Source organism: Simochromis diagramma, unplaced genomic scaffold, assembly GCF_900408965.1.
Source record: "Simochromis diagramma unplaced genomic scaffold, fSimDia1.1 OVJJ01000603.1, whole genome shotgun sequence".
NCBI classification, from domain to species: domain Eukaryota; kingdom Metazoa; phylum Chordata; class Actinopteri; order Cichliformes; family Cichlidae; genus Simochromis; species Simochromis diagramma.
In genome coordinates, this window is record NW_024387414.1 from 15607116 (window position 1) to 15620170 (window position 13055).

Here is a 13055-nt window from a genome sequence, read left to right on the forward strand (position 1 = left end):
AAGCCATCAGCATGGTTAGCCTAACTATTAATCTGGATTGAGGAAAGATGGGGGTTTGGGCCATGGTGGTTAGATGTAACCTTAGTATCAGAAGCAGCTGGCAGGAGTACATTAGGTTTACATCAGGCATGCTCATTTGGGATTGGTTTCATCATAAATGAGAGGTTAGGTTTGTTTTAAGCTTATTGATTAAATGGAGTGAATTGGGTGGTTCCCTTTCGAATTTTAAATGTACAGAAGCAGGAAACCTCATGAGTCAAGAAGTGTGTAAGGAAAGAGAAGAGAATGAAGTACTTTTCTATTCCCGTTTAATTAAACTTTCACCAACATTTTTTGTAAATCATTGCCTTTATGCCTCAATCACATTACAATAGTTCAGTCTAACAAAAGTCACTTCTTGGCATGATACAAAATTTTAAGCTTCTGCAACAATGAAAGAATGAAGCTGATGCAAGTGCTTTATCTTACTTGATAGGACAGTTGTGTTTGCAGTGAGATGTCAGGCCCAAACTCTCTGAGTCTTGCACTCAGTCTGAATGTATTATAATCATTATCTGTTATTTGGTGTTGTTTAGCAGATCTATTCAGACTTCAGTCATTTTTCTTTTTACTGTCTCTTTTTCACTATCACACACTGTTTTTTGAGTGCTGTGCAATGAATAAAATGGAATATGTATATGCTGGATATGGATGTTATTAATGAAGGTTTTCTGACCCCAAAAGAAACAGGCCTATTTCAAAGGCACTTATGTGCAATTATTTGGCTTTTAGCATTCTGTTTTTCCACACTTTCATCTCTGAAGCACTCAGTTCAATGAGAGAGATTCAATGTCTGTCATTGTTAAAACATACTACATACTACAAAACGTGAATATGTATTTTAAAAAGTTTAATTGGACCTATTAAATCTGTATTGTTCACATAGACAGAGAATATAGGTAAGAAGAAGAAAGGTCCAGCTGGACACTAGTCATTGAAGGGATTCAGCAACATTTAGCCATTCTTCCCAAACCCTGATATATCTGTGATACACAGGAAAAACTATCAGCAGAGTCTCCTAATTTTATAATGCTATTTCTTGATATATTATAGATCTTTTTATATATTATATATATCCTTTCACAGTGCTTCTAGATCTACTGATAATGCTTAACTTACATAGAGTGATGTATTAAAGAGAACAAAAAATTGTGTTATTTGCAGATGACATATTGTTGTACTTACCCAGTCCATACCATTCTCTTTGTGCTATAATGTAATTGCTCTGTCATGGTCCTGGGTCTACAACTCAGTTTTTGTTTTTGTTATGGGTTATGTACTAGTTCAGTAGTGATCTTTCTATAATGAGGTGGTGCTACCATAGCTCTAAGGCCTTCCGAACATGTATATGTTTTAGGATACTGGTGGATGCGAGTAAAAAGGCCATAACAAAAATGGTTTAGTTAGAAATTACCCACGCGAGTACACTGGTTCATTGAGATGTTATATATGAAAAATATGATCATGTATGATATTTGTGCAATGGATATATTTAACTTTTGATTAACTTTTTGCCCCATGGCCTTCCAATCATGGACCAACCACTCTACCTACTGAGCGTTCCACCCCTACATGTGTCCAGTGCTGAACAGGTGTCTGTATTACCTGTTTTGGAGAAGAGAGTTTATAGAAATCAATCTGTCTTAAACTGTCTAAACATCACCAAAAATTTTTTTTAGATATTGCATAATATTGGATATTATTAGCTATGTCTTTGTCCTTGCCATACACACAGATTATTTGATTATATTTGTGTAAAAATAGAAATCAGAAGATAAAACAATATAATATTCTGCTTGAGGAAATTTTGCTGAAGTCTTTTCTGAATGTCTTGCTATATGTATGAATACATTTGGACTGTAGGTAGCCCCCCCTTTTTTTTAAAGATCAAATCAGCCCTTGCACTGAGAAGCAATACTCATCTTATCAAGTAATAAATGGTTTGTCAATTATAAGCATGTAGTACAAGACCGTTCGGTACCCTTTTAAATGAGTTTGCATCCTAACATGATTTTTAAGTGGTAACAAAATAGGCAGTGTTTAGATAAGAGATACAGACCTGCAGTGCTTCTGGGCATGACATTTGAGTAGAGAGAACATGAGCATCTTCAGCTAACACGTGTGGTTTCCCAGCCAAAGGTCAGGAACAAGTGGAAGACTGAGCTTGCGAAAAGGTCAAAGTCTCTTTGAAAATGCTGCTAACAAAATATTATCATAAACAAGTATTCATATCAGGTTCATGAAATCTACTAATCTACATAGTTTTATTGGAAAATATGATAGATAATGAACTGAGATTCTCTGACAAACTATTGTACAAAAAATATTTTGAAAGATGAGTTTGCTACACAAAGGAACTTTGGAGAATGCCACAGCACTGACAGGGTAGATGTTAATGTGACATTTAAAGCAGACCGCACAGTTGGATGTCTTGTATTTCAATTTTTATGTATAATATATCCAACGGCCACTGAAAGATACAACCCCAATTTAGAAAAATAATGATGCAACGATGTGCAAATCTCACAAACCCATATTTTATGTGGCAATAAATGTTTACATTGAGAAAATTTGCCATTTTGAGAAAAAAATTGATGGCATCAACAGGCTTTTTATAAAATTAGGATAGCCCCATGTTTACCACTGTGTAGCATCACCTTTTATTTTAACAGTGCTGCTCAACAGTCATGGGTTTTCTTTATGAGATTTTTTGGTTTCATGAGGCTCAAAATGTTTTCAATTGGCCTGGACACCAATTCCATTGGCACTGAAGCACCCCCATATCACCTCATCTGAAATCTGAAGTGGTTCCTTACCTCTTTATTCCAGAGGAATACATTTCTTCCAAAACTTCCATTTCTTTTAAAAACAATTTTGAATTTAAATTCATCTGTTCCCCCACAGGTTTTCCAATTTATCTCATTCCATCTTAACTTAGTTTTGTCCCAAAGAAGATGGTAGTGTTTTGGATCATGTTCACTTCATGAAATGTATTTTCTAATACATGTTTTCTAAATCACTTACCCAATTATTGTCAATTAGTAATAGGTTTGTGACTTTGTTACTTTAAGCATCTTTTTCTTGCTTACTTTCTTTTTTTGTAATTGGAGTGCTGCATTGTTTACACATAGGACCAGCTGATAGTGTTGAATAGTGAATAGATCTCTGAGGACCTATGAAAGCAACAATGGGGATAGAGTACTGGAACTAAGCGTAGAACTAAGAGAAAGAGATTTAAACCATCTGTTCCAGCTATCGTCATGAGAAATGTGAGGTCCTTGGGAAAGATGGATGAGTTCGGAGTGGTGATTAAGACCCAGGGAGAGTATCATTAGTGTAGTATGATGATGATAAATGTGAATAAACTCACAATTCCTTGAAAAATTTATCTGAATAGAAGAAGAAGACTACACGATTTAATTCACTTCAACTCAATTTAATTTATATCAAACCAAATCATAACAACAGTTGCCTTGAGGTGCTTTATAATTCAAGGTAAAGGTAAAGACAATAATCCAGGGAAAACCCCAACAATTGGATGACCCCCTCGAGCAAGCTCTTGATGACAGTGGGAAGGAAAAAAAAACAGTCTCTTTTAAGAAGAAGAAATCTCAAGCAGAACCAGGCTCAGGGAGGGGCAGCCATCTGCCGTGACTGGCTGGGGAGGGGAGGAAAACAGGACAAAGACGTGCTGTGGAAGAGAGCCAGAGATTAATAATAACTAATGATTAAATCCAGATAAACATGCTGTGTAGAACCCATGTCTATTGGAAGTAGAGTTTCCAATAAACACGGGTACAGTGGTTTAAATCGTATCCATCTAATAGACTCCAATTTGTTCACGGAAATGGAGAGTCCTCGTCACATACTAAGGTTAAATATGGAGTTCCACAGGGTTCTGTAATAGGACCATTTTTTACACTATTACATGCCTCCCTTAGGCAGTATCATTAGAAGGCATAGCTTACAATTTCACTACTATGCAGATGACACCCACGTTATCTATCCATGAATCCAGATAACACACACCAATTAGTTAAACTGCAGGACTGTCTTAAAGACATAAAGACCTGGACGACCTCTAATTTTCTGCGTCTAAATTCAGATAAAACTGAGGTTATTGTACTTGGCTTTAAAAATCTTAGAAATGTGGTATCTAAGCAGGTGCTTACTCTGGGCGATGTTACCTTGGCCTTCTGTAACACTGTGAGGAATCATGGAGTCATTTTTGTGGATATTTCCTTCAATGCTTATATTAAACAAATATGTAGGACTGCTTTCTTCCATTTGCACAATATCTCTAAAATTAGAAACATCCTGTCTCCAAGTGACACTGAAAAACTAGTTCATGCATTTATTACTTCTAAGCAGGACTACTGTAATTTGTTATTATCAGGATATCCTAAAACTCCATGAAAAGCCTTCAGTTGATTCAAAATGCTGGCGTAAAAGTACTGACAGACAGCAGGAGCATAGCTTTTACTGGCTTCTCTTCTTTGACTGTTAAATCCAGAATTGAATTTAAAATCCTGCTCCTCACATACAAGGTCTTGAAAAATCACACCCCATTTTATTTAAATGACCTTATAGTACCACACCACCCCATTAGAGCACTTTGCTCTCAGACTGCAGGATTACTTGTGGTTCCTATAGTATTTAAAAGTAGAATGGGAGGCATGCATCTTCAGCTTTCAGGCCCCTCTTGTGTGGAACCAGTTTTCAGTTTGAATTGATTTGGGAGGCAGAAAGCCTCTCTACTTTAAAGATTAGGATTAAAACTTTCCTTTTTGATAAAGCATATAGTTAGGGTTGGGTCAGGTGACCCTGAATCCTCCCTTAGTTAGACTGCATTTTTCCTTTTTAAAAAGTGGGTCCCCTAAAAAAAATTGGGAAAATATTGGCCTAGGGGAAGCAGTCAGATGTACCATGGCAGCCTCCCAAGAAGGCTGCCAGATGAGGTGATGTGGCACAGAGTGGCAAAAAGTCAAATGGAGCAAGCTGTGGAATATGAAAACAGACTGCTTCACTGTCAGAGCTACCTATAATGTGTTGGCCTTTACAACAAATTTAGATTGCTCGAGTGGTGAGGATCAAGCCTATCACCATTGTGCCACTCCAGCTACATTCAAACACATCCCTCTGTGTTTTAAGAATAGTTTAATCAAAGGAAGATACACTTGACACCATAACCAAGTACTAAGGTGCTTGACCTGAATACTAGAGAACAAAAGAATGTCAGTTAATGTCATCCCCCTAAATGCCTAGATCACCTTCCAGTAACATCTTTTATTTGGGAAGGGGGGAAAGAACAGACCAACGTTACACCTCCGAACTCAGGCCAGCTGAATACATCCAGGGATTGGGAAACGAGTGAAGACCTTTCTCAGAGGCTTACCTTCCCACCTGAATTTGCAGTTACCAGCCTGCACATTCATATATATATATATATATATATATATATATATGTATGTATGTATGTATGTATGTATGTATGTATATGTGTCTGTATATCAGCAAATTGATACATAAATTTAACTGGGTATCATCTGCATCATAAGTATTGATCTGAGCACAGAACTCTTTTAAATCCATGGATAACATTCTTGTACGAAGATTTCCAATTTAAATATATTAATTGTAATCTTTTAGATAGATACAATTCAAACTAATGCAGGGCATTTTCTTTGATATCAACATTGTATTCTGGTCTTGACTCAAATGCCTCAATGAGGTCTAGCAATACAAGCAGAAAGATGAGCGCACTGTCAGAGGCCGGGAGAAGATCATTAGTTACTTTTACTAATGTTGTTTTTGTGCTATGATTAATTGTAAATCCTGGTTTGAACTTATTTACAGTCAGGTAACACAAGGTTAGAATGGGTGGTGTCATCAAAGATATGATTCAACTTTTCTCTCATACTGATAACCGGATATGATTAGCAATGAAAACCGCAGCAGATGAATGATGTTGTGATTTAACATTATGTAAATAAAACTTAATTAAACTGAAGTGAACTGAATTGAATGAAGCACCTTTATTTGTGTGTGTGGGTTTTTTTTTTTTGTTTTTGTTTTGCTTTTTACTGAACATTGCTCTGAGCATCTTGGAGTAAATGAAAAAGGTTCTCTGTAGATTCAGGCTGCCTGAGACTGAGTTTATAATATTGAAATCTGTCCTCATATTGGTCATATTCTGTTTAGGAGGGTTTGGGCCAGATTTAGTAATGTATTGTACCAGTGTAAACTTGATTTTGGCATTAATAAAGTGCAAAGAGAACAAAGTGACAAGATTGTGTGTAAGAGGTGGAAATTCAGAGATTTTTGTGACTGACAGTCTTGTAGGTATATACTGGTATTTCTGGGAGTTCATTTCTGAAGGTGCAAAATATAAGAAGAATAATATGTAAAGGAAGCATGTGACATAATTTCCTAAGGTTTGCAGTGTGAAGTTTAGTACTAATTGTAGTGATAGTTAATGTAGAAAAAAAAAGTCTTATTTTTTGTGCTTGATTTTGAAATTAACTGACTGTGCCTGTGTTTAGCTTTTTTAGATCCGCTTTGGTAAATCACCTGTAAAAATATCGAAACATTTCTTAAACTGAAAACACTATGTCCAGATGAACACAATGAACTTTTGGGGATTGTCCAAAGACATTTATGCTAGGTCCCCAGTCAACAAGTCTTCAACAGCTCCTGTATATAACTTGTGGCAAACTTTGGCCAAGGTATTCGTGTTTCAGAAGCTGACATGTAATAGTTTCTGACATTTTGTGTGATTTCCTCGAAGCCTTTTAGATATGGCCTGAGTCTCCTTAGCGTTAAAGACAGGATTCAATAAGTAATGCTTCAACAAGCCCCAGCACCTGGCGGTCCCCGTCACCCTCTGGCTGACTGTAATCATTTGTGATAGCTCCTGTACGCTTGCTGGTCTCCCAACAGCACATGTTTCACTCAGGCTTTTAGAGGGACATCAAAATGCATTACCTCCATAGCTGTAGATGGGGGTCTGAATGCATGAAGCCATGGTGAAAATAAAGACATTAACTCTATCTCCAGACCAAGGTTGCTGAACTGAGCTGAGTGACATTACAGTTGCAGTCGTTATGCATACTACTGTACATCAAGGGGTCATTTCTATGTGAATGCCTCTGCCTCTCAACTCGATGTACACAGTAATAATGTCTGAACTGTATATCTATTACTATAATCAACATTTAATGATACAATTTTTTGACTTTCATATTTGTTTTCCTTCTCTTTTCTAGCATTATTCTGTAGCTACCTCTTTTTCTCCTTCAAATTAAGTGGAAACAACATGGTAAATCTTAGGTTTTCTGCACATACTGCTGTTGCATGGTAAATATGGCCTTAATGACTTTGCAGCAGGGGGTTTGGCTGTTTAATGAGCACACTCTCCTGCTCCACCATGTTCAAATGAGAGCCTAATTTCATTTTCCCTCTTGACCTCTATTCCTCTTAGAAAACAACAAAGCACAGGGGATTTTTTTTTTCAAGGGCTTGTGCTGCGGTAGAGAAAATAAGAGGTGTGTGGAGAAAGAGGATAATAATGAGATTTCGCCCGTGATGATAGACGGCACTTATATCACCACACTCTTCCTTAAATTCGTGAGCAGTATCTTGAATTTTTCACCTACACAAGCAGACATGGAATGAAAAAAAAAAGAAACTCAAAGGGGCACAGAAGAATATTTGATAATTTTTGGGGAAATGTGAAAAGTAAAGCTATTACAAGCAGCTAGTGGACTTACCTTATTGCAATAACTAGAAACTATTGAATTAAATTGAATTAAAGGGTGTTTAAGACTATAAACCGATGAAAGTGTTTACTGATGCCATAGTGGAAATGAGTGGTAGGCTTGTTTTCCTATGGACTTGAAAAATGACAAATACCTTACATATTGCCCAAGTAAAAAAAATTCTTGTATGTCAAAAAAAAAGGGAAAAAAAATAGATAAACCAAAATGGCAGCTTTAAATGACAGCCAGAAAAGATAGGATCTGTTTTTTTCAGACCAGCTGTTAGAAAACTGTCCTAAGATTTGATGCCTTAGATGTGGCAGTTGATGAAACCACTTCACAAGCAACCAGCAGACCATGGCGTCACTTTAGAGGAAACCACGCAGTGGGTGTCTAGACCAACAGCAACACTCTTGTGTGCTGATAACACCACATCCACACGCCACATGTGTTCTGTTCAACAGATCGAATGATTTTAACTTGAAGTCATGAATCCTTAAAAACTATCCCCTTTCTTTTTTGCCCATATTAGGCCTTTCCAATAAATCATGTACACAACTGTGCTCAGTCAAAATTATTTGTTTTTTTACATTTCTCTTCACATAGTTCTGTCCATCCAACATGTAGACTAGACAAATGTTGTGTTATTTCATTTACTTTTGTGCCATCCAACTGAACACAAATTTAGTAATACAAGAAAAAGTAATGACATCTGTTCTTGTCCAAAAATTGCTACCAAAAACAAAGGCCGTTTTCAACATTTCTATATTTTGCATCACTAGTTGCACACCGACATACCTGTTAGTAACTTGCTAGTAGCACATTCATGGTTTCCTGCTGTTGCTTTTGAATGACTGGCTCCCTTGAAGCTTTTTGTGGCTAAGTGTCCCACTCAAGGGCAACTAAAGAATAACTGCTGAAGGGCTGACAGTTCATTACTCATTCAATTTCATCACTCGGCTTCTATTAACTCGTGTGGTTATTTAAGGCATAACATCCCTGGTCTGGTTAAAAGCTACATGTACTTTATAAAACAAAAATACAAAGAGATTTGCTTCAGAGACTAGAAAAGCCAGACTGCAAATCAAAAAAAAAAGTCACCTATATAGAAATCCATATTCAACAAGTCCAGACTCTTTGTTGACTCACAATTGATTGTGTTTTTTTTTTCTTTTTGCATTTTGCATTCACAATACAGTATACTTTGTTACTATCAGTCTGTCACAAAAGCACATTATTTGTTCCAATTTCTACAGAATCTATAGAATGATAACACAATTTAGCAGGTATGAAATAGTATTTTTCCCCAACAAGGTGATTCTCATAGCTAGTAGAGGAAACTAAAAAAGACTAAAAGTCTAAAAGAAACTATCTATAGCAAATAAATAGTATCTGAAATTTTTATTTTTAAGGAATAGGACAACAAATCCAGCAAAGACCTGAGAGATGCATCTGGCCCCAGGGGAGTAATATCCAGGGGGGTTAGGGGGGTTATGACCCCCCCCCCCCCCCCCAATAATCAGACCGACCAATACAACCCCCCCCCAATAAAATGATAAATTATCTTGCATAAATACGCTGTTGGTTTTCTTTACTCATTTCAGGTATTACCAGCAAAATAGTTGCATGTTTAATCATCTGGGAATTTACCCAGATGTATTTATTTATTCAGACAGAGATCTTGACCCCCCCCCCCCCAATGTTCAGCACAAAGTTACGCCGATGTCTGGCCCTTCAGTTGATCCATCTATTGTCCATTGAAGCCACATTGGAAATGATCTCAGTGGAAGAGTGCCTGTCAATACCCCATTCTTAAGGAAAGCAAGCAGGGAGAAAAGGCAGAGATATTACACAAGAAGTACCTGTGAAAAGGGGTTATACAGAGTAATGAATCCAAAAAATTGTGTTTACAGCCATCTGTAAAACACAGTAGAGGCTTAGTCATGGCTTGGGGTGATTCACCGTGCCTTTGGGGATCTTGTCAAAATTGATAGAATCATAAACATTAGTAAAGTATCTCATGTGATATCATGCAATACCATCTATAAAGCATCTGATTGGTAACTGCTTTATTTTTCAGCATGACAGTGATCCCAAACATACTGCAGCAAAAGTATATCTGAACAGAAAAACACACAATAGAACACTGTCATTCATGGGCTGGTCTCCCCAAAGCCCGCATCTAAATATTACTGAAGCATCATAGGATCATATAGGATAGGATTATCTTGACAGAGAGCAGAATAAAAGCCAGCCAACATCCAAAGAAGAGCTTTGAATGTCCTTCAAGAATTCCGACAAACTATTCCTGAAGACTACTTAAATATAATAAAAGAACCCTTGCCTAAGAGAGTTCAAGATATGTTGAAGAACAAAGGTGGTCATACAAAATATTGTTTTTCAAGCTCACTGGAATTGTAAAAAACAATGTCTTTGCCTTATATACTATATTTTTATGTATGTTTGCAGATGTTTACCTATTTTCAATATTCTTAGCAAAATATAAAGAAATTAGGGGCGACTCAAGACCTTTGCAAACTACTGTACATTTGTGTGCCAAGTGCAAAGATTTGAATTGCATGAACAGATGGGATGTAATGATTGTGCAAATCGTGTTCTCATCCACATTATATTTTGTAAAAGGCAGTGAATAACCTTGGCTCTGAAAGTAAGGAAGACATTCTGCTCAGCAGGGCAACGAGACAAAATGCTTTCATCACACCTGCTGGTTTACTGTTCTGCTATCTAAACTCTGTTCCTTTCCTTCCCCATCATCCATCCATCAACACAGCAGTAAATGCACAGAGCATAGCCACTCTCCATTTGTCAGTGCCTATCAGAAACGGTTGCATGCCCATTACATGCCTGCTGACCCCTCTGAAGTCTAAAATAAACTCTGGGGTGTTGCAAGAAAAATGTCACAAATGATAAAATATAGCCTATACCACCCGAGAAAGATTAAGAAGCAAAGAAACAGAGGGATTACATCAAGTCTTCACTTTTTATCATCCAGTGGTGTCATTGTCATGTTTTTATTTCAAAGCCTGAGAACTGTAGTGAGACAACTGCCTGAAACAGATATGCTTTGGATGAAAAAAAGGCACAGGAGCAAAAAGGGCAGAAAAGAAGGTGAAGAAGATAACAAGAGACGGAGGCAGTAAGTGATCAGAAGAAAATATTTTATTTCTCAGCCTGTTATTGAGACACATGAGGTCAAAATACAACAACCCACAAGATGGATTAAAAAAATATAAGCTATGTGTCTATGTTTTTCAGACTAGCACTCATTTCAGTGTTTCTTTCTTTCTGTTTTTCTTCAGGAAATGGCAGAGAAAACCCAGAACTAAAGCACTAAAGCGCTTCTGCTACTGAGGTTGAGGATTTGTTTTCGGAGGTATTAAATGCTTAACCAATAAATCAATAGAACAATACCTGTAAATGAAACTAGCAGATCAATGCTTCATAAATATTTTAAAATAAATGTTAGTGAAAAACACAATTTCCCTGAAGGAGAGCATCTGGGCACACTCATGATTATGATAGCAGTTCTGCACTGACTTTAAGCTTATAAATTTGAACTAAAAGTGTAAAAAGTGAGAAGGAGTATGGATATAGCAAATAAAAATAAAAGAATACAGACAAAAGAAACAGCTGAGTTTCAATCAAAATTAACAAATCAGTCTGGTATTCAATACAAACCTGTAGTCCAATGTACTTTATCCTAAGAATTGCAAGAAAACTGGATATGTAAAGCACTACAATTTTGTGTAGGAACATTTTGCTGTTGTGTAATTAATTAAAAATATTGTCGTGGTGGGTTTGAGCAAAACACTAAATGACTAGTCTGTACCAAATGGTGGCCAAACCAAATGACCAACTGCCATCTCAACAGACAGCTCCATGGGTTTTACATATTTATGTATCTATGTAGTAAGTATGTAGGGCCACTCTGTCCTGCTATCAAAAATTAATCGTTGTCCACTTGTCTGTATGTGGAGCTAACAGGTTACGGCACTACAGCTGGTTTGCTTCTGCTTGGTGAATGTTTTTCAGATGTTACTGGGGGATCAATAGAGAAGTGCTGAAAAGATCTATATCTATTCTTGTTTTGCTTATAATGACAGTGTGGGATTTTGTCCCAAGCATTAAAAAAGGCAAACGTACAAACATTATAATTTTTATCATTTAACTTTTGTGTTGCAAGAAAATAGAGAGCAATGCAATTACAGAGAAGCTATTTGTGACTAAAGTTTTTCTTTCTTTCTTTCCAAATTAGTCACCTTGACAACCATGAAGCATGCTTTGTTATTTCCTTTGTCTGTGTCACGGTGCACATGTCTTTCTTAAGACACTTAAGTGATGCCACACGCACACACGCAGTCGTCGCACGAGAGTTCAGTCCAACTATGTTAAATGCGTTTCCTCTGCGTAAACGTTCATTGGCAAGAATTTGTTTTTTTTTCTCTTGTTTTGCGTTCATCACTCACTCGGTTTGTAAATAGCTGTGCCCCTGGAGACAGCTACACAGCGCTCATTCTGCGCTTGGCTTTCCCCCCGGACCCCTGCTACCCTGTTCACTTTAACCAGCTTCACGCGGTGTGCCGTTCTTGTAGAGCGAGCGCAGAGCACATCCCAGTCAGTCTTCACTTCTCCTCTCTCCGGTTCACTCCGGGATGGAGCTGTCCTCCTAGCACAGCAGAAGTGTACTTCAGCAGTTGGCAACTTGGTTTGACGTTAAGGAGAAGCTGAAGCAAACGTCAGTTCTTCTTCTGACAAGATTTCTTTCAGCTCCGCGCATTAACTTGGCTGTCGCAAATCTGCAAAATGACAGCAACCGGACTACATCCACGCTTTGTGCTCCTGCTTTGCTTCATCTCCACCGCGGCGTGCAATACGTTTGCATTCACCGAGGAGCCTTCTGACAGAGGCGGGAAGGCGGACGGGTATTGTAGTCGGGTATTACGGGCTCAGAGCAATAGGAAAGAGGGCAACAGCGAGTTTCGGCTCCGGGTAGAAGGAGACCCGGAGAGCTATCACCCAGGGAGCACATACAGAGGTTGGTGTTAGCGATATACGCGTAGTACGCTGCTTTCCATTGTGCCTGTGCATTGCCTCTAAGCCACAGTCAGCAGACTATGCAAACTTAAGATAAGTTTCTGCACAATCTACTTTTGGTGCGGGGCGAGCGCTAAGATGATTACGCACAATCGCAATAAGCAGACGTGTATTTTAACTACTAAAAGATTAACGAGAGATCAT

At 37.6% G+C, this 13055-nt stretch overlaps 1 protein-coding gene across 1 annotated transcript in view; it reads left to right on the forward strand.

Annotated features, from left to right (window-relative positions):
- Positions 1-12183: 12183 nt before the first annotated feature.
- spon1a (spondin 1a) overlaps positions 12184-13055 on the forward strand; it is a 59526-nt gene continuing 58654 nt past the window's right edge. The window contains exon 1 of the mRNA XM_040011662.1: positions 12184-12852. Within this exon, the coding sequence (XP_039867596.1) occupies positions 12621-12852 (232 nt within the window). The 5' untranslated portion in view covers positions 12184-12620. The remainder of the gene's footprint in view (positions 12853-13055) is intronic.